The following is an 18499-nucleotide window of genomic DNA, read 5'->3' on the forward strand; positions in this document are numbered from 1 at the left end:
CCCCGTCTCCGATATTGCAGCAGTAGACCCTGTCTATGTTAATATAGCACTGTGGGCCCTGTTATTCGTGCACTAGGTCACGTCTTTGCTTAAGTAACATTAGATGCTTTCTCTATTATTACTGCACTAGTAATGTCCCTGCTCAAATTGCACTAGTCCCTGTCTCAGTAATTACCACACCAGGCTCTGTCTCTGTTGTTACCACACTATTCTATGCCTCTATAAGGTGGACGTTGTGTTACAAATGGGCCTCTGACTTTGGCCTAAAACTAGAGGTTTAGTTTGTTTGACTGTTTGTTCCGCGCAGCTCCTGATATTCATTTTCATTACAGCCAACAGAATTACATATGAGACATCGCCTGTTGTGTGTGTGTGTGTGTGAAAAAAAATCATGCTACATCATTCCACAAAGATTTATCTTCACCAGAATGTTTCAGTTTTGTTTATTTTCTCTTATTCAAACTGTAACTACAGATCGTCTAATAACGCAAATAGTTATTGATAGTATATTCTGTTGTGTGGTCTTGTTAAAAATTCATGTCATGCCAACCATTTCTTTGGTAAGACAGGCACGTTTGTCACCACATTCATTGAATGTCTGTCATCTCTCTACCTGAGACAGCGTCTAACTCACTGAAACCTATTGCTCTCTCACTCTCTCTCTCTCTCTCTGTCTCTGAGAAATTGCCCATTCATTTAAATCTCCGGTATTCTAATAACGCTTTTTTGCAAAAATAAACTTAATAAAGAATAATTCCCGACATTAACCTGAGTGATAACCTTCAGCCCATCTCCACCCTCAGGGAATGTGTTAAATCCCAAAGTGTTCCTGCATTTTAATTGCAGATAGTTTAATATTGCAACTATTTATTGATAACTATTCACTTGTTTTCCATTGTTTATAAAGTGATGTCAGACTGACCATTTCGCTTCCAAGCATCGACTTTTCTGTTCCCAAAGATCATTTGGAAAATTATTATTTATTATTTCAACGGACGTGGGCGTCGTTGGCTAGTCCAACATTTTTATGCCCATCCCTAATTGCCCTTGAGAAGTTGGTGGTGAGCTGCCTTCTTGAACCGCTGCAGTCCATGTGGTGTAGGTACACCCACAGTGCTGTTAGGATGGGAGCTCCAGGATTTTGACCCAGTGCAGGAACGGCGATACATTTATAAGTCAGGATGGTGAGTGACTTGGAGGGGAACTCCCAGGCGGTGATGTTCCCATCTTTCTGCTGTCCTTGCCCTTCTAAATGGTAGTGGTCATGGGCTTGGAAGGTGCTGTCGAAGGAGTTTTGATGAGTTCCTGCATTGCATCTTGTAGATGGAACTCACTGATGCCACTGTGCATCATTGGTGGAGGGAATGAATGATGATGGTGGTAGGTGAGGTGGCAACAAGTGGGCTACTTTGTGTTGGATGGTGTCGAGCTTCTAGTGTGTTACTGGAGCCGCGCTCACCTAAGCGAGTGGAGAGTATTCCATCACACTCCTGACCTGAGCTTTGTAGGTGGTGGGCGAGTTTGGGGGTTCAAGAGGTGAATTACTCTCCGCAGCATTTTCAGCCTCTGATCTGCTCTTGTCGCCACAGTATTTACATTGCTGGTACAGTTCAGTTTCTGCTCAATGGTAACGCCCACAACGTTGATAGTCGGGGATTCAGTGATACTAATTCCTCTTTAAATGTCAAGGGGAAGTCGTTCGATTTTCTCCTGTTGGAAATGATCATTACCGGGCATTTGTGTGGCGCGAATGTAGCTTGATACTTATCAGCCCAAGCCTGTATGTTGTCCAGGTCTTGCTGCTTTTGGACATGGTCTGTTTCAGAATGTGTGGAATCATGACTGGTGCTGAACATTGTGTAATCATCAGCGAACAACCCCACTTCTGACCTGATGATGGAGGGAAGGACATTGATGAGGCAGCTGAAGATGCTTGGGCCTCGGAACACTGCCCTGAGGAACTCAGGGATTAGAATCACATCGAGAATGACGAGCATCTTATTGGAAAATTATCACTGCAGCATCTCACAGAAACTCCTCATATTTACCTATATGTGTGATGATGTACGCAAGCGACGGAAAAAATGATCCTGTACGTTTACCTGACATGATATTCACACACCTGAAATTATCCGATTTATTATTCCAATTGTTGGAAAGGATTGAAACTCTCGTTGTTCTGTTTCTACGGTTTTTAACTGTGAGCTTTACAAATTCCACCCCGACCGTTCTAATCATTTTTGGATTGGTTTGTCTGTCTAGTTAATTTGTATAATCTATGGAATCTTATCTGAAATGACTCAGGGTCTGGCGTAGCATAAAGAGATAAACGACCTGGTGCAATATAAAAAGAGATATGGGCTAGTGCATCAATAACAGAGGCGGGCTCTACTGTAACAGTAACTCAGATATCAGCTAGTGCAGTCATAATAGAGACATTACTTGTTCAGTATTAACAGAGACATTGATCTCGTGTAATATAAATAGAGATATGGGCTAGTGAATTAATAATAGAGACAGAATTTGCTGTAATATAGCTAGAAATATGGACCAATACAGTCATAACAGTAACTGGGGCTGGTACGTTATAAACATCGATATGGGCTACTTCAATGATTGGAGAGGCAGGACCTGCTGTAACACAAACAGAGGTATGGGTTTGTGCAGCGAGGACACTAACTGTCCCTGGATTTAATATACAAATGTGATATGGGCTAGTTTGGGGAGAAGAGGGACAGGTCCTGATGATACATTCAAAGATGCAAGTCTTTGTATCAGCAAAATGGAAAATAATTGCTTTGTATTATAAAACATGAAGAGCCCTCATTGAAGCAACTAACAGCAGCAGCGTCAACTTCAGCAATAAAAGATAAAAGTTCCTATTGAAAACTGACAGGCGCAAGGTTTCCACTAATAATAACGATAGAAGTTTCCATTAGAAATTGAATGATAGGTGGCCCCTTAATGCAACCATTGCAACGATTACACCTCAAGAAACAGGATGCCAGTGTCTATTGGCTCATGATACCACCTGAAAGATACTGGGTGACATTTTCCTCAGTGCTACAGAGCCACCCAGGTCGTCAAGATGGGAATATTAATTTGAAATGCGGTTTTTCCGGCGTTAGAGCAAGATGGCATATTGGCGTGTGTGTGCGTGTTCGTGTGTGTGGTTATGTGTATGTGCATGTGTCTGCGTGTGTGTCTTTGTGCGTGTGTGCATTTTTGTATGTGTGCGTCTGTGTATCTGTGTCTGTTTTTTTGACTGTATGTATCTGTGTGTGCATGTATGTCTGCCTATATGTATCAGTGTGTGTCTGTAAATGTATTTATATGTGTATGTGTGTGAATGTGCATGTGCGTCTGTGTGCGTTTGTGTGTGTGTTTGTGTCAGCGTCTGTGTTTGTGTGTGCATGTGTGTGTGTGTGTCTGTGTCTGCGCGTGCGTGTTTGTCTATCTATATGTATTGATGCGTGCTTGTGTATGTGTTTATGTGTGTGTATGTGTGTGTGTGCAAATGTGTCTCTGTGTGTCTGGCTGTGTTCGTGTGTGTGTATGTGTGTGTTTGTGTGTGAAACACGTCATATTTTTTGCAAATGAATTTCACAATGATCTTCGTCATCCTTCCATTCATGAAAGATGACGGACACACATCAAACAAATCTATTTCAGATGGGTTGTCTCCATATGCTGCATAGTTTCTGATGGCTGAGGAGGTCAATCCTTGAGGGGCAGTTTCCATCACAAGTGCCTCACATGAAGCTAAAAGCGATGTTATGGGTTGTTGTTTCTAGTCTTGGCGCCTGTTGCCAAGTCGCTGTAGCAAATGGGCATCATGGTGATGCACAACAGCTCACAGGAAGTGCTGCAATCTTCCTTTGTAGTCATCTAGTGAAATTCATGTCTGATAATCGCTAATTAGGGCCTCCATGTCACGCTTGTGAGTGTCATACAAGCAGAGCGTTGGACGTCTCACTTGCCGACTGGCCCTTAGCTATGTGACCACCTTCCATCCTGTAAACGGGCCCGAGCCATCCAACCTCCCTCTGTTTGATGAGCCTAACAGACTTGGGAGCTCTGTCTTTGAGAGGGCTGCCGCTTCCTGATTGTGTCCCGCCAGGAGATTCCCAATAACGACCGCACACAGTGCAGATGGAAATTGCGGAGCTTCTTTTCTTGATAGCTGTAAGTCGTCCATGTTTCACAGCCAGACAACAAGGAAATGAGGACACAGGCCTAATACACCATCAGCTTGGTGCCAAAGGTCAGCTTGATGTTATGCGCGTTTCATGAGTCAGGTGGTATCTGCTTTCCCCGTGCGTGTATCAGGAACTGCACCAAGGAGCAGACTGTCTGTCACCGTGGAAACTGGGGAGCAGTTTTAACTAACCACCTCCAGCCGGGTGTTATCTTGTGTGATCAGTGGTGGAAATGCAACACTTTAAACATGATTTTCTTAACGTTTTTTGTCAAATATTACAAGTTACAAGCATGCGAGAGCTGGTAAATGATTCATTGTTCATCTTCCTGTACAACACCTCTGTGAAACAGAATTTAATAAACCCGTACAGGGTGCGCTTATGCCCTGTTATTGCAATGCTGCCGGCTGAAAACCGTGCCATTAATTCAGGAATCTAGGATCCAAATGTAGTTCCACATATATTAGCTCCAATAAAACTACTGCTCCAAGTGAGGGTCGCACTCACAACCTCGGCATAGCCCGCTGACCGCACTGCTCTATAAGTACCGCGCGCTAACCGATTGCGCCACTGGAGCGCCCGCTAGTGGCTGCATTTGATCTGGTTACATTTTTCACAGATCACTGGGGTCAGACATGATTCCTTGGTGGCAGATTGGTCAATGTGATCTCAATAAATTTTAATGATATTATATGAACTGCAATATATTTTGAATTAAATAAAATGCCGACAATGGGGCAGGTAAACTTTGTTAATTTTGACGCACTGTACAAAGACACTGCCGGAGCTCCTGCGCCTTTTTCAACATTGTTTTCCTTAACTCCGAGTTTTCAAAAGGGAATTGGACAAATGTTTGAAATGGAAAAGCTGCTGGGTTATGAAGATAGAGAAAGATATTGAGACTAAATGGGCAGCTCTTTGTAAAAACCTGGCGAGGGCACGATGGGTCCCAATGAGAGATTCTATTGCTCGATCAATATCTCTACGCTGTTCCTAAATATCCCAGCCCAATCCTATTTCTGCAAAGCATAATCCAGAACTGCAGCATGAGGACACAGTTTGAAATTCTATACAAGTCCCTCTGGCTAACTCGCTGTGCGGGGTTTCTGTCGTGTCAGCCATGATCTTATTGAATGGCGGAGCAGCATCAAAAAGCTGAATGGTCGATGTTCCTCTGTCACGGTCTGAATGGCCTCAAGATTGTTACCTTGGCTCTGATTTTATAGAACTGTGAGGGGCTCGAGCGACAAAATGGTCTATTTCTGCTGCTACTTAAGTTCTTACTCAGCACCAATACCACTCAAGGCAATAGTTACTATCATATTGCCAGCAGTAGTGTGTTTGAGTGTTTGCAAGACTTTGAATTGAGACTGCAGCCTCGATCGAGTCGTGGATTTGAATCTCATCACTGCCAAAGTTTCAGTTGGTTCATCTTTTCAGACGTTTCATCAAATCCCTTAGAATAGGATCGGGGCATTTGACACATGACGTGGTTCATCTTGGTAGGAAGAACAAGGGAGGCTGTAGGAATTGTAGGGTGACTGGGAATTGGTGGGGCTGAATACTCTCAGACTCTGCTGTAACCATTCCATGGTTTTACATGAACAAGATTTACACCAGTGTAAGGTCTCTAGCCATGGCTGAGTGATTAAGGCGATGGATTAGAACTCCACTGGGATCTGCCCCCACAGGTTCACATTCTGCCGATTGCGCTGCTCAGTGTTCCTTCCTTTTGGAAACTCCAGGGTTAATTATTGGCTAAATGGAGTCAGAACCTTCCAAACGCTCCCGTCTGTTTTTCCTGTTTCACTTCTGTGTTCCGTCTTTCCTGTTTATCCATAAGCATTCACAGAATTTGCAGTCAGAAATGGAACAAAGCTGAGTTAAATTGGTGACATCCTTGCTTTCTGAGAGTTTGCCTCTCCTCAGAGACAAACCCTAGCCCTCTGTCACTCTCGGTATATATGTCTGTCTGTGTTCATGTGTTTGTGTCAATGTGGTTCAGTTCCCCGAGAGATGAACACATTTTTAACATCGCAAAACTTTATTCACTTGTATTATATATCTTCATGGTAAATGGTACAGAGAATAACAACAGCTATAAAAGTTGCAAGAGGAGATTGACGCTTTCTGTGTTTATTTAAGTGGACACTGCTTATTGATTCAGTGTCCATACGCTACACAGCGGAGGAAGATTAAAATTTTCACTGAGCAACATTTGAACAGACAGTGGATTCACTCGGTGTGATGGTGTGTTCCAGTTCGGTATATGCAATCAGAGAATCAATTTCTATTCGTTGCTTTGAACCCAATATTTCTAATAGGATGGATGTTATGCACATGTTTCCCCCATTTTCTCGCTTTATTTGAAATGAATATTCATAAATCTATTTGTGTGGGAACTAACTGATTAACAGTAGAACTGGGAAACTTTGGGAAAGATTTCCTTGCAGCCAAAGGACACAAAGCAGAACTATGTAGGTAATATAAGTAGAAGCAGGAAGAGAAGGAGTCTACTTGACCCTCGGTGGTCTTAACCCATTAAACCTTCAGTTGGAAGCTAATTTCGTTCAAAGGTATGCTATAAAAACACCCTAATGGTTCAGATTCGACGCTTTCACCGACTGGGTTCCATTCCCTGACTCAGTGTTGTGCAAAATGTCGTAACTAGGACCCAATTTGTGGTTTGGAAAAGAGTCATGTTAAACATGAAACCTTCACTCTGTTTCTCCCTTCATATTTGCTGTCAGACCTGCTGAGAACTTCCAGCACTTTCTGTTTTTATTATAACATGAATTATTGTCTTTATCATACACATGAGCACAAGAAATATGAGCAGGAGTAGACCACATGGCCCATCGAACCTTCTGCATCATTCAATTCAATCATGGCTGACCTTGGGCTTCAACTCCATTATCCTGCCCATTCCCCATATCCGTTAGTTCCCCAAGAGAGCAAAAACCTGTCCATCCCAGCCTTAAATATATTCAATGATGGAGCATCCACAACCCTCTGGGTAGAGAATTCAAAGATTCACAACCCTTTGTGTGAAGTAATTTCCCCTCATCTCAGCCCCAAACTATCGGCCCTTTACCCTGAGACTGTGCCCCAGTGTTTCAGACTCCCTGACCAGTGGAAACAATCTCTGTGTCCACCCTATCAAGCCCCCTCAGAATTTTACAGGTTTCAATGAGATTGCCTTTCATTCTTATAAACTCCAGAGAATAGAAGCACAATTTATTCAGCCTCTCATCATAGGACAATCACTTCATCCCAGAGACCAATTTAGTGAACCTTCTCTTTACTGTCTCCATAGACAGTATATCCTTTTATCAATGTGGAGATGAAAACAGCACACGGGATTCTAGATGCCGTCTCACCAAAACCCTTCTTTAAAGATTTCTTAATTCTTGCTCTCCAATCCCCTTGTAATAAAGGCCATTGAGCTTCCTAATTTCTTGCTGACCCTGCATGCTAACTTTCTACATTGCTTGTACAAGGACACCAAGGTCTCTTTGGAAATCACCACATTCACTTTCTCACATTTTAAAAGCATTCTGCTGTTCCAATGTTTACAACAAAGTGAACATATTCGCACCTTCTGACATTATATGCCACCTGCCATCTTGCTGCCCACTCACATGACCTTTCAATATATTTTTAGAAGTGCTGTCCTCTAAGGTTACCTTGTCACCAAATTTCAGCTATAGGCCCCAGTGAGAATTGAACTCACGACCACTGGTTTACAAGACCAGTGCTCTAACCACTGAGCCATGGAGCCACTGGCTATATCCCACTCACAGTAAGTCTCCTCGTAAAACGACGAACAGAGCAAAGTTCTGCATGGATGATATTTGATAGACCAGGAAATGTCTGAGATGGAGAACAGATAATTAAAAGATGCGACATGAAAACGGTAGAATTTGATGTGTGTGAGTTGATTTCACTGATGAATGTTTGCCGTGGTAATGTGGTAATGATTTTACTGCCGACTGTTTACACTGACACAAATATCGCTCCTGACCAATCAATCGCAACTGCTCTTTGAAAGCAGCACGCCAGGCCGAATGGCCTCTTTCTTTGCTGTAACTGTCTATAATTTTATGTCTTCCAGCATCATTTCCCAGTGATTCCGACATTTTGTTACATTCTATGGGAACGTACTTTCTTACATCCTCGCTTTTGAAGTCAAAGCACTGAGCAAACTCAAAGTTTTTCTTTAATTCCAGCACAGGGTTTGGAACCAGGCCAATTGAACCACACTTTATTGGTGCCAACCCTTCGCTGCAGCTCACCCATTAAAAACAGTGGCTGTCATTGCCCGAAGATGTCATTTATGATAAAATTCTGTAGCAGAAACTTATCTCTGGTGAAAGTATCTGAAAAAGGACAAATGCGGCGTTGATAAAGCATGTTGCAAAGTTATAGATAGCTTTCCTCTTAATTTAGAGGTGAGGATTCGGCCCTTTCACTGTGGATTCGATTCCTGGCCAGGCTGTGAAGGTTTATTGATCTGGTACAAACTGTTAAAAGTGGACTGATTTACTTATTGATTGAAAACCGAAACACACAACAGCTCCGCCCGAATCAGTGGAGTGAGAGTTGAAGTTTCACATCAGAGCTGCAAATGTCACACGTGGAACAGCTTCGAGAAGAAATACAGTTCCTAATATCCGAGGGATATCAGTTTGGACTTTTTGCATTTACACATTCATTCTCTCGATGTGTCCATTGACTTAACCACTCGACCACAAGGACTCGATGTCTGGCTGTTTAAATGTTGCTCAGTGAAGATTTCAATCACCCTCCTCTTTGTAGCGTGCAGACACTTAATAGCTGAATAGTCTCCACCCAAAAATGCAGAAACAAAATTCCTCTTGAACCTTTTAAGCCTGTTTTTATTTTCTCTCTACAATTTTAATATGAAGCCACAAAACTAAGGTGAATAAAGTGTGGATGGTGAAAATGAGGAACCGAAGCATACTGACACACACAGCAGAACACTCACTGACATGTACACCGAGAGTGAGAGAGGCCTAAGGAGAGACAAACACCCAGAAAGAAAGGATGTCACCAAACCGGCTAAGTTTTGTTCCATTTCCGTCTGCAGATTTCGCAAATCCTTGCAGATGAAGTTATGTTTGATTCTATTTAATCGATAACTAATCCTGTTGGCACCTGGTTAAAACCAGGAACAACGAGAACCGCAGTCAGCAAACCAACGTTGGGGAAACCCCGATGGATGTCAGAAACATCGTCCTCAACTCTCGTCCACGACTAACAGCACTTCCTTGGGTAAAACATCTTCATATTAAACCAGAGGCGGCTATAAAGTAAGTCTTTCGGCCCGTCGTATCTGTGCTGGCTCTCAGGAAGAGCAACTAAACCAATTCCACACTGCCGCCTTTCTCCCACAGCAATTTCTATTTACATTGTCTCTCTCCGTTCACCCTGTCAAGATAAAGGACCACAACCCACCTCACTCCCCGTATTAAACTGGACTTGTCTCTTGCTCACCCAAAGAGAGTTCCTAATGTCCCCGAAAGTGGGAAGCAGCTGAAAATTTGGGAGCGGTGGGATTCGGACCCACTCCTCCAGAGACTGGAACCTGAATCCAGCTCTCCCGTTTGTAGAGAAAATGGAATTAGATTGTAGACAGCAGCTCAGAAATAATGATGACCGGCTTGATCAGGATAAAGTTCTTTTGTAATTCGATATGAAATCAATTGCATAAATAAATAATGTTTGTATCGAAAACTGTTTGAGGAATCCTAGTCCAACTCTTCATGTCAATGGGTCAGGGAAACTTTGTTAACGAAGGCAAACTGCGCATGGATTCTGCAGAAATTCCTTCTTCAAGCGAGAAATGGACAATGATTGAAAGGGGGAAAACTCAGGTTTAAGTAAAGACAGAAGGAATTTGAGACGAATTGGTTAGCTCTTTGAAAATAGCTGGCACAGATACGATGGGGTGAAGGGCTTTTTGTTAAAGTAAAAACAGAAAATGCTGGAAAAACTCAGCAGGTCTGGCAACATCTGTGGAGAGAGAAGCAGAGTTAATGTTTCGAGTCGGCCTGACTCTGAAGAAGAGACTTACGGACTTGAAACATTAACTCAGCTTCTCTCCCCACAAATGTTGCCAGACCTGATGAGTTTTTCCCAGCACTTTTTGTTTTTACTTCAGATTTCCAGCATCTACAATGTTTTGCTTCCATCTTAGGGCCTCTTACTGCGCTGTGCCATTTGATGATGACATTGTTGATCAGTCTGTCTCCAGCATTCCTAATGAGAACAGCCGAATTCCATTTCTTCAAAACAAAGACCTAAAGTGCTGCTGCATGACGTCACCGTTTAACATTCCAGACATCTCCATTGGGATCCTTACAGCGCAGGGTTTGTGCAGGGAAGTGGGGGGTCACGGTCATTTCACATGTGGCAGAGCAGTGGTTTGAAACCTGGTAAGAGCATCATCCAAGCTTGTTTATTTAATTGTGAGTGAATGTTCAATAATTTACATTTGTTGTTTAAAATGAACACATGGGTTCGAACCCTGCCGCCTGAGGATTTATCATTCTAAATAGGAGAAAACCCACCCAACCACACCCGTATTTTCTTGTTCATATGTCAGCATTCAGGAGGTGGCGTAGTGGCATTGTCAATGGGCTAAAAATCCAGAGATAAAAGCAAAATACTGTGAATGCGGGAAATCTGAAATAAAAACAGAAAATGCTGGAAAAATTCAGTATGTCTGGCAGCATCTCTGGAGAAAGAAATAGAATTAATGTTTCGATTCAGCGTGACTCTTCTTCAGAGTTCTTTGAGCAGCACACAGGACCGAATGGCCTCTTTCTTTGCTATAACTTTCTATAATCTTATGTTTCCCAACACCACGGCTACTTCTTGCACAGTCATTCTGACATTTTATAATCCCTCTTGCGAGTGGATTCAAAGGTTAACAATGTGCACAAGAATGGAAGGAGCCTGCGACTGTGGATAATCGGCACTGTGCACATTCCTGTAATCGGTATTTGGGAGAATCAGGAAGATGAGATCCCAGATTATCTTTACTATGTCATTTGCAAACTCATTCTTTCTAAAATCCTTGGGTCCCACATTCCCTGACCCTGCTTTCTAGGGGAAGCTTGGGTTCATGAACTGACTGAGTCTGCATCGAGCAGCTAATTGACCTGGGAGCTGGACGGGCAGAGGGTGCTGGAGGCGAGGCAGGGACAGAAGCAGAAAAAGATGCAACATGAAAGTGTTTAGGATTTGATGTGTCAGTTGCTTTCAGTGATGAATGTCTGCCGTGTGTTCTCTTGTCAGTTTCACAGGAGCCGCAGTAATGATGTTGGTGGGTTTTGGAAATTGACAGTTACACATGAGCAGCTTGTGGGGCTATTTCACCTCACTGTCAATTCCATGTCCCAGCTCACAGCAACTGTTGTTGTCATTGACTGAAGAATTCGTTCCATTTAAAATGGAAAATTGTTAAAAGCAGCGTCGATAAACCAAACTGATAAAAGCTTCACCGCTTCCCTGGTGGTCATGCAGTCAGAATTCAGTGCTCTTATTGCCGCTGCCTGGGTTCGATTCCTGGTCAGGGAATTCAGATTTTTGATCTTGTTAAAATGGGTATTAAGTACTTTTTGATTGAAAACATTTCGCAGCTCCATCAGAATCTTTGGGGTGACAGTTGAAGTTTTGCCTCCGAGCTGGAAATATCACACTTGGAACAGGTCGGGAACAGAGATAAAGGCGGAGTGAATGAATGAATGAAAGGAGGACAAGAGAAGGGCTGGGTGCAAAGCACTGACCACAGAGATGGTGGCGCGAGGCAAAATATGGTTGGGGGAAGGACGAATTTTGGTCCCTACTGTTTGCACTGACAAAGATATCACTCCTGATGGGTCAATCACAACTGGTCTTTAAACGCAGCACATCAGCTCATCGAGGCCGAATGGCCTCTTTCTATGCTGTAACTTTCTGTAATTTTATGTTTCCCAACAGCGCGGGTGCTTCTTTCACAGTCATTCTGCCATTTTATAACCCACTCTAGCGAGATGTACTTTCTAACCTTCCATTCGGCTCTTTTGAAACCAAAATACGGAGCAAATTCAGCGAGTTTTCTTCTCATTTCTAGCACGAGATTTGTCACGAGACTTATTGAACAACACATTAATGGTGCCAATCCTTCAATGGAGCTCACCTCATCCAAAGTGCACTTTTATCATCAGCCTGTTATGTACCTTCGTACAGTACATCTGCTGAACATTATAAGCTTATCACAGCTCTGCTTTCTTCACATTGAAATCCAGTGCGAAAATATGAACAATTTCAAAGCTTAACAACGTATGCAAGACTGGAAGGAGAGTGTAGCGGTGGATAATCGGCACTGTGCATATTCCTGTAATCAGTACCTGGGAGAATCAGGAAATTCCCTGGTGTCTCTTTGCCTTGTTATCTGTAAACTGATCACGTTGTGTTTTATGTTCACACGAACTGACTGAGATTGGTTAAGTAGCTCCTGGAAGAGCAGAGGGAGCTGGAGATGAGGCAGAAAGAGATGTGACGTGAAAGTGCTTAGAAATTTTTGTGCATCAAGTACTTTCAGTGGTGAATATCCAACATGTGCAAATTTCACAAGAACCGCAGTGATGAGGTTGGTGAATTATTTGTTTCGAAGAAGCTGTGCCCGCCGTGGGGCGAACCCAAGGCCCTGGCATTCCGAGCCTTCGCTCTACCGACTGAGCTAGACACAAAGTTAAAACCAGGAATAATGAGAAGAGGGAAACCCCAATGGATATTGACTCCATCGCCTTAACCACTCGGCCACGACGACTGGCTCTATGCACAGGTTAGTGTCATTGGCATAAAATCATAGGCGGCTACAGGAGGAGGACATTCTGCCCATTGTATAAATTCTGGCTCATGGAAGAGGAATTCAGCTAATTCAAAAACCCCACCTTTTCTCCACAGCCATTTATATTTTTATTGTCTTTCCTCGTTCTTCCTGTTAAAGTGAAACACCGCATATACCTGCTTTAACTGTGAGCTGGCACTTTTTCGACCAATAGGGCAATTTCAGCAGCATTGGGGTTAGAAACCACGCCTCAACAAAGAATGAGACCTCAAATCAGCACCTAAGACCGCTCAGCTGCGATACCGAGCTCAGGATGCTACTGCCCATTGCTTTGTTTGGTATTTCTACTCAAATAGAACAGAATCAAAGCAGCAGCGACATGTCACAAGGCCCCACAAGACTCCTCCGTCACTCCATAAGATCATGGCGGATCCCCAGTCCCAAGACCCGATCCCGAGAGCCCTTCATTCTCTTCCAAAAATCAGGAGAATTTTAGGATGTTTTTTCTTCCATTGATCGGTGAGCTCTGTGGACACCTGGTTGAAATCAGCAATAATGAGAAGCACAATCGATAAGATTGGAACTTTCCTGGGGAAACGCGAGTGGATTTTAAAAGCATCGTTTTCACCACTCGGACACGATGATTGACCAAGGATCCAATGCTTTCCACTCAATCATCAATGCATCATTCACAGCTTCCACTTCTCAGCTGCACCTCCTTCCGAACATTGTGATCCATTTTCCTCAGGATTTGTTTCTGGATTTAATATTTACCTGCTTTGTTACCTTATTTTGAAATCAGATTCGCTTCAATATCCAACACAAATTGAATTGCAAACCTGACGGACAAACAATGGAAAACAACTCACTCGGTAACACAAATCGCATGGTGCTCATTTTCAGATTCCCAACAGTCAGATTTTCAATAAAATGAAGGAATTTTACATTGAAAACATTTAGAAAGTTTGTGTCACTTTTATTTGTGACTCACTAACTCGGGTATTGTGTAAATGCTGCTCGGAGGTTTAGTGACCGGGATATAATCTACCTGCTTTTTCCTGAGCCTGTGCTCGCTGTATTGGGAGGTTTGACCCGAGTTGGAGTATCTTGTGTCCCAGGGATGGGCAGTAACCCGCTGATTGAAGCTGCAGTCACTGCTTTCTGGAAGTGGGTGTGGAGAGTGCGGGGCTGGAATATTGCTGCTTTTCCCTGTATCACTCACTGAGGAGCTGAGAAAGCGAGAATAATTGATGGGCTTGGTTGAATCCAATAACTTCATAAATTTCCAATGGGTTAGATATCGGTCCATGGTAGGGCTAATTGTTGTCTCATTAAATTTGAAATGAATATTCGAAAAAAGCTGTTTGCCTGGGAACTCACTTGGATAACAGTCGAACTGGCAACATTTCAGAAATCTTTTCTTTCAGCGGAAGTACCTAATGACAGCCTGGAACTGTGTGACGATGAATGCCGATGGGGGGGAAACAGTGTAAGCCTCGTCCCTGGGTGGTCTTGAACCACCAACCTTTCAGTTAACAGCCAAACATGCTGACCAATTGCACCACAGAGACTGATGCAGATTTAACCTGGGGTGTTAGTGAGTTAAAGCTTCAGATTTCTGCTACCAGAATGACAATTGTCCTCTATAAGTTTAGCTCTTCCAAGGTAAAGTTTGGGGCCTTCATTATGGCTACATGGAAACAGTCTGATCCCACCCACTGCAGGCACATCCATGTCACCGGGAACCAGCTCTCCTTCGAGCCTTTGCGTGTCTTGTCTGTTCCCAAGTATTCTGATTGTCCCGAAGCCAATATTAGGTTTGAATTCCTGATGTGCAGAATCCTTTCAATGTCTCAGATCAGTTAATTTCACTTATAACATCAGAGTCAATGTTCAGATGCTTCACGTGCGCAAATAGCTTTATTCAGTTTGCCCACATGTCAGCATTCCAACTTTAAAAGTTCAAAGGATTTGATCCATAATCAGAGCATTGCTGCTGGCAAAACACAGTTTAAATGTTCCATGTGTAGGGGGGAAAAAGGTCACTAGCTCGTCCCATCTCCTGAGACTGCACTGAGTTCAGATCTAACTGTTGGGGTTTGTTCTGCTGTTCATAACATCCAGGAGAGAATTGTGGTGCAGCCTGGAGCAAAGTGGCCGTTGCATCAATTGATTTAACAATTTTATGTCTTGCCCCTATGGCATCGATCGTATTCTGATTGCAGGATGAAGACATTCTACAAATTGGTCTTTCAATGGCGGGGCGCTCACCCAGCTTTCACTGCGGTAGAGAATGTGCCCTATCCTCACAACAGAAATTCTATGCGCATGCGCATCTCTGAGTATACTGGGGCATGCGCATTGCTGTCTCTTTCATGAGCATGCGCAGTGCTGGTCTGTGGCTGAAGCTGCTCAGAGTGGTTGAGAGAAAGTCGAGCGGAGCAAACTAACAGAGTTAGTGGGTGTGTGAGGAGGAATGGAGCCAGCGGAGTGGACAGGGAGGCTTCATAAAGACACAGTGCAGGGCGCAGACCCCAAATAACAAGGTACCGGTCTTGGGTTTGCAGAGAACTGGATTCTGGATTTCTCCCTTCGCCAGGCCCGGGGTAACGGCCGCCATCTTTATAGGGGCAATGTGCAGCAGGGCGCATGCGCGGTCACATCCTGGTCTAGGTAGCAGGAGGAGAAAATATTGTGCATTTCTATCCTGGACTGACAGGGATGGATTTTGGAAACTCCTTTTACAGGCACACAGCAAACTCAAATCAAGGGAAATGTTTGTCTCTTCTCAGTTTCTAATCTTGGACTTACAGTAGTGGATTTTAAATTCCTTTTACAGCAGGGCTGTAGAACTGAACCCAGCCAGAGCAGAGGGAGATAGAAAACTGGGAGAGGAAAGAAATGGTGGAGATTGCATGATGGATCTGGATTTCTCATCACAGGAAGGAGAGTGTGTGTGGGACTGTGATTTACAGCTTGGGGTGGGGGAGGGGAGACGAGAGGAAGAAATATTCCGTAGCAAGTGGAATTGTCAATTATTAATTTCCACGCTGGACTGACAATGATTACTTTTGATTTTCAGATGCCAAACATCATCAAATATTAAGATTTGTAGATTGGAAACGCAAACCAAACATCACATCAACATCTGACTGAGCCACTCGATTCATCAGGACATGAATATAATCAACCTTTGTATGTGGAAGGAGAAATGTTTGACTGTTCTTTCTGTGGGAAAAAGATTTCAAACATCAGTGTGACTGGAAAAGCACTGAGACACACACACCCGAGTGAAAGTGTTCCAGTGAACTCACTGCGGAAAGAGCTTTAACCAGTTACACAGCCTGAGAAATCATCACACCATTCACAGTGGGGAGAAACTGTGTACGTGTTGTGTGTGTGGATGAGAAAATGTGAGAATGGTGTGAAGCTATTCAGTTATCCACCCCAGCTGGAAATTCATTGACACACTCACATTGGAGCCAGCACCATGGTGAAACCGTGGAAATGTGGGGACTGTGGGAAAGGATTCAATTATCCATCGCTGCTGAGAAGCCATCGACGTATTCACACTGGAGAGAAGCCGTTCACCTGCTCCGTGTGTGGTAAGGGATTTACTCAGTCATCCACTCTGCTGACACATCAGCGAGGTCACACTGGGGAGAGGCCCTTCAGTTGCACTTACTGTGGTAAGAGGTTCAGGTCTTCATCCCACCTGAGTGGACACCAGCGATTTCACACTGGGGAGAGGCCATTCATCTGCTCTGTGTGTGGAAAGGGATTCACTGTGTCCTCCAACCTGCTAAAACACCAGCAAATTCACACTGAGGAGAGGCCGTTCAGCTGCAATTCCTGCGGAAAGAGGTTCAGGCATTCCTCTGACCTCACTGCACACCAGCGAGTTCACACTGGGGAGAAACCATTCATCTGCTCTGTGTGTGCAAAGGGATTCACTCAGTTAGCCAGCCTTCAGTCACACCAGCGAATTCACACTGGGGAGAAGCCATTCACCTGCTCTGTGTGCGCGAAGGGATTCACTCAGTCAGCCAGCCTTCAGTCACACCAGCAAGTTCACTCTGGGGAGAAGCCATTCAGCTGCACTTCCTGTGGAAAGAGGTTCAGGTCTTCATCTAATCTTAAAGTACACAAGCGAGTTCACACTGTGGAGAGGCCATTCAACTGCACTGTGTGCGGGAAGGGATTCACTCAGTCAGCCAACCTGCTGTCACACCAGCGAATTCACAAGTGACTGCAGGGATTGGATTTCGCTGTTATTGCTGCTGTTAGTCACATCCAGGACTGATAGTCAGATAGTATTAGCTTTGATTCTGCTGATATTAACACCCCTATAACTGGTTGGAGTTTAATTTTCTGGATCTGTCACTGATTATCTGAGCTGCAATGTCCCTTTCTTAAAAGCACCATCTGTGAACTTTCCTCTTAATTCAAGAACTCTCAACAGGAACTCGATTACAATAAAACTATGAATTTTTACTTCAATCCTAAATTTATCTTTGGAGCAAAGTCTACAATTCAGTGTCTGAGAGGTTCCACTGATTAACATCTCCAATTAGAGAGTACTGATTAATCCTTGCTGACAATTCTTACTGACTTGTACATTCCACACAGAGACACCTCCATGATGAAATTAATTTATCAAGGAACATAAACAAAACAGTAAAATATTTTACAGGCACATCAGTAAAAGCTTCATCAGTCAACACTGATATTGCTGAATATTGGAAGTCGCTGAGTTCAATCATTTCTGACACAGCAGCAGCAACATTTGGTAAAGGTGGAACCCACAACAAAGACTGGCTTGAGACCTACTCAGCAGAGATGAATCTGTCATTGAAGCAAAAAGCAAAGCCTACCTGATTACAACATAAACCCAACAGCTAGAACACTGTGTAACTTGCAAGTAGCTGAGACAGTCGTGTAAAAAACAGGGAGAGACTGTGTAAATAAACACTGGATCAGCCCACGTCAAGAAATCCAAACTGCCTGTGACAATGGAAATCTATGTGCTGTGTATGATGGGATCAGGAGGGTGCTTGGTCCGACCATCACCAAAGTTGCCCCCCTGAAATCAGCAGATGGTGAAGTTCTCACTGACAGAAGTGAACAGATGTCCCAGTGGGTTGAAGATGGCTGTGAGCTGTACTCCCACGGGACCGGCACCTCCCAGTCTCTGTTGACACTGAAGATGCTGACTGCATCTTCCAGTCATGGTTGAGTTGGACGAGGAGCCCTCATCACTTGAGCGCATAAAGGCCATTGATTGTTCAGCAAACAGAAAAGCACTCGGCAAGGATGGAATTGGGCCAAGTGCTGGTAAATGGGATTAGGTAGGTAGGTCAGGTGTTTCTCACGTGTCGGTGCACACTCGATGGGCTGAAGGGCCTCTTCTGCACTGTGTGATTCTGTGAATTCCAACTGA

The 18499-nt window shown here is 43.7% G+C and overlaps 1 protein-coding gene and 3 non-coding genes across 4 annotated transcripts in view; 1 reads left to right on the forward strand and 3 right to left on the reverse strand.

Moving 5' to 3' along the window:
• LOC144698020 (uncharacterized) overlaps nucleotides 1-18499 on the forward strand; it is a 148964-nt gene that overhangs the window by 104258 nt on the left and 26207 nt on the right. The window contains 1 exon segment of the mRNA XM_078569961.1: nucleotides 16612-17212. Within this exon segment, the coding sequence (XP_078426087.1) occupies nucleotides 16612-17212 (601 nt within the window).
• On the reverse strand, nucleotides 4682-4776 carry trnai-uau (transfer RNA isoleucine (anticodon UAU)). The gene is made up of 2 exons: nucleotides 4739-4776; nucleotides 4682-4717 (listed from the first exon to the last, which is right to left on the reverse strand). It is a non-coding gene; the product is annotated as a tRNA-Ile (tRNA).
• Nucleotides 7908-7980, reverse strand: trnat-ugu (transfer RNA threonine (anticodon UGU)). Its single transcript has one exon. It is a non-coding gene; the product is annotated as a tRNA-Thr (tRNA).
• On the reverse strand, nucleotides 14557-14630 carry trnan-guu (transfer RNA asparagine (anticodon GUU)). Its single transcript has one exon. It is a non-coding gene; the product is annotated as a tRNA-Asn (tRNA).

This window comes from Cetorhinus maximus, chromosome 23 (genome assembly GCF_964194155.1).
Source record: "Cetorhinus maximus chromosome 23, sCetMax3.hap1.1, whole genome shotgun sequence".
In the NCBI taxonomy this organism is placed as follows: domain Eukaryota; kingdom Metazoa; phylum Chordata; class Chondrichthyes; order Lamniformes; family Cetorhinidae; genus Cetorhinus; species Cetorhinus maximus.